Source organism: Eurypyga helias, unplaced genomic scaffold (genome assembly GCF_000690775.1).
Source record: "Eurypyga helias isolate BGI_N326 unplaced genomic scaffold, ASM69077v1 scaffold26615, whole genome shotgun sequence".
NCBI classification, from domain to species: domain Eukaryota; kingdom Metazoa; phylum Chordata; class Aves; order Eurypygiformes; family Eurypygidae; genus Eurypyga; species Eurypyga helias.
The window spans coordinates 4,075-6,264 of record NW_010249998.1 but is presented as its reverse complement, the minus strand read 5'-3'; the positions used below and the strand labels follow the sequence as shown (position 1 = coordinate 6,264).

The window sequence follows — 2,190 nt, the reverse complement described above, 5'->3', positions numbered from 1 at the left end:
CTGGTTTGGATTGGAAGGGACCTTAAAAACCATCTAGTTCCAACCCCCCTGCCATGGGCAGGGACACCTTCCACTAGAGCAGGTTGCTCAAAGCCTCATCCAGCCTGGCCTTGAAGACAGCCAGGGATGGGGCATCCACAGCTTCTCTGGGCAACCTGTTCCAGTGCCTCGCCACCCTCTTTGGGAAGAACTTCTTCCTGATATCCAATCTAAACCTCCCTGCTTTCAATTTAAACCCATTACCCCTTGTCCTGTCACTACAGGCCCTTGTAAAAAGTCCCCCCCAGCTTCCTTGTAGCCCCTTCAGGTACTGGAAGGTGCTATAAGTTCTCCCCGGAGCCTTCTCTTCTCCAGGCTGAACAAGCCCCACTCTCTCAGCCTGTCCCCATAGCAGAGCAGCTCCAGCCCCGCTGATCTATAGGTAGCACTGGTAACTTTTCCTGGTCACTGCAGTCCTCTAAACTGGTTCACATCCAGAATTCTCAAGCCTGCCTTTTGTTACGTGGTTCACAGTGCACGCAGGAGGGCCGTTACCTCTGCGCACGGGAGACTGCAGCGCAGCGATACCGAATCCGGCTTTGTAGTATGCACATCTGAGTTACGCTGCCTGCTGTTGATCTGCTTCGTGTCGTGCTGCGGATGCCGTTAGCGCTCTGTGTGCTGTGGATTGCAGTGCCTGGAGAGGTCCTGAGACTCCAATGTGTGATTCACATAAGGAACAGGAAGGGAAACACATTTTATCCAATTTCCAGAGTTCTTAATTCTCTTGTTTTTTTTACGCAGGGCAGGTTACCAGAATCCAAATGGCTCTCTGGAGTAGGCGATTGGGTTTATCCTTAACCCATCTAAGCAGCGCAGTGATCCAGCGACACTTCAGGTGAGCTTCAAATCCTGCTTTTGCTTTTGTTTTCTTGAGAGAATTTCCTGATTGCAAGAGATGCTGTTAAGTAGGTCAAGCATAAGATACACTATTTCTAAATGAAAAAGGATAATAAAATAGAATCTCATAGTTGTCTCTTCACAGGCTGGAAAAGGAGCCCAAACACACCGACAGAGGGAGGTTTGTGACAGTCTGAGTGTGGTCTGAACTCTGCGTTTTTGTATGCTTGTAAGGAGGCTTTTAGACCTCTGAGGGCAATGCAAAGGCCTGCAAGCAGAAGTTTAAAGTGCTCGTTTCTCAGCCAAGTCCAAAAAAGCAACAGCCAGGCCATGCTGATGTAGAGCCCATCACATGTTTAAAATTATTGCAGAGTTTATAATTTCAGTTATTTAGAACAAGAGTAACCTGAAAAAGTATTGCCTTGTAGCTTAAAAGTGTCCGTTTTGTTATTTTTCTTTAGGTCCTTGTTCCAGGCTCAAGGCATTTAAAGCTCCTTAAATTTATGGACCTCATGTTTTACAGCATCTTGCATAAAGCTTAGGGCCTAATCCCACAGTACCCTCGGTGTGGGTATGGGAATCTTTAGTGTACGGCCCTTTGAAAGGTCAGGGCTTGAGTTTATAGGGTGAGAATAGTCGTTCCCATGGCTGCAGTCTAGAGGGGGGATTAAGACAATGCTCAGGGCTAGGTTATGCGGTAGTCCCAGGAGCCATCTGGAGGAGGTATCCCAGTCTTACTGGCTTTCTCTGTAAGTGGGTTGCGTGAGAGCATCGGGCAGTAGTTTAAAGGGTATCTACACGCTGACAGCGAGAGGGAGGCCAGGCCCACAGAGGCGAACAGTGCTACTGCAGGCCATCAGCAGTCTTAACGGGGAAACCTGTCCTGTGTGGTGGGCCTGCTTTGGATGTGGTGGGGTTTTGCTGCAAGAATCTGGTAGAAATGAATGAAGGAGTGGAAAGAAGTAGTCCTTCTTGTGCGGTCACTCTTGCCTAGTGGTACCTGGGCAATCATGCTTAGTTGTTTGTTATTTCTGCGTTGTGACCTTCGTCCCACATGGGTTTCCCCTTCTCCTTCCTGTGACAACACACTTGTCCCTTTCCAGTGTCCTCCCTTCCCTGCTCTGCAGCCACAGCTAGGGTGGAGGACTGAGTGTGGTATGCCACAGTCCTGCCAGGGGATGGGATGGGAGAGGTCAGCAGCTTGCAGAGATGGGTGACTTCTGAGAGAGGTGTCTGCTTATAGGGGAAGGCTGGGGTAGGCCTCTGCTGTGGGCAACAGTTATTGAAAGGCAGCACTGGAACTCTGGAGCA

General features: G+C 49.4%; 1 protein-coding gene across 1 annotated transcript in view; it reads left to right on the top strand.

The window, feature by feature from the left end:
• The first annotated feature begins 787 nt into the window (after positions 1-787).
• Positions 788-2,190, top strand: part of MRPL14 (mitochondrial ribosomal protein L14) — a 3,779-nt gene continuing 2,376 nt past the window's right edge. Inside the window, exon 1 of the mRNA XM_010151569.1 lies at positions 788-877. Within this exon, the coding sequence (XP_010149871.1) occupies positions 804-877 (74 nt within the window). The 5' untranslated portion in view covers positions 788-803. The remainder of the gene's footprint in view (positions 878-2,190) is intronic.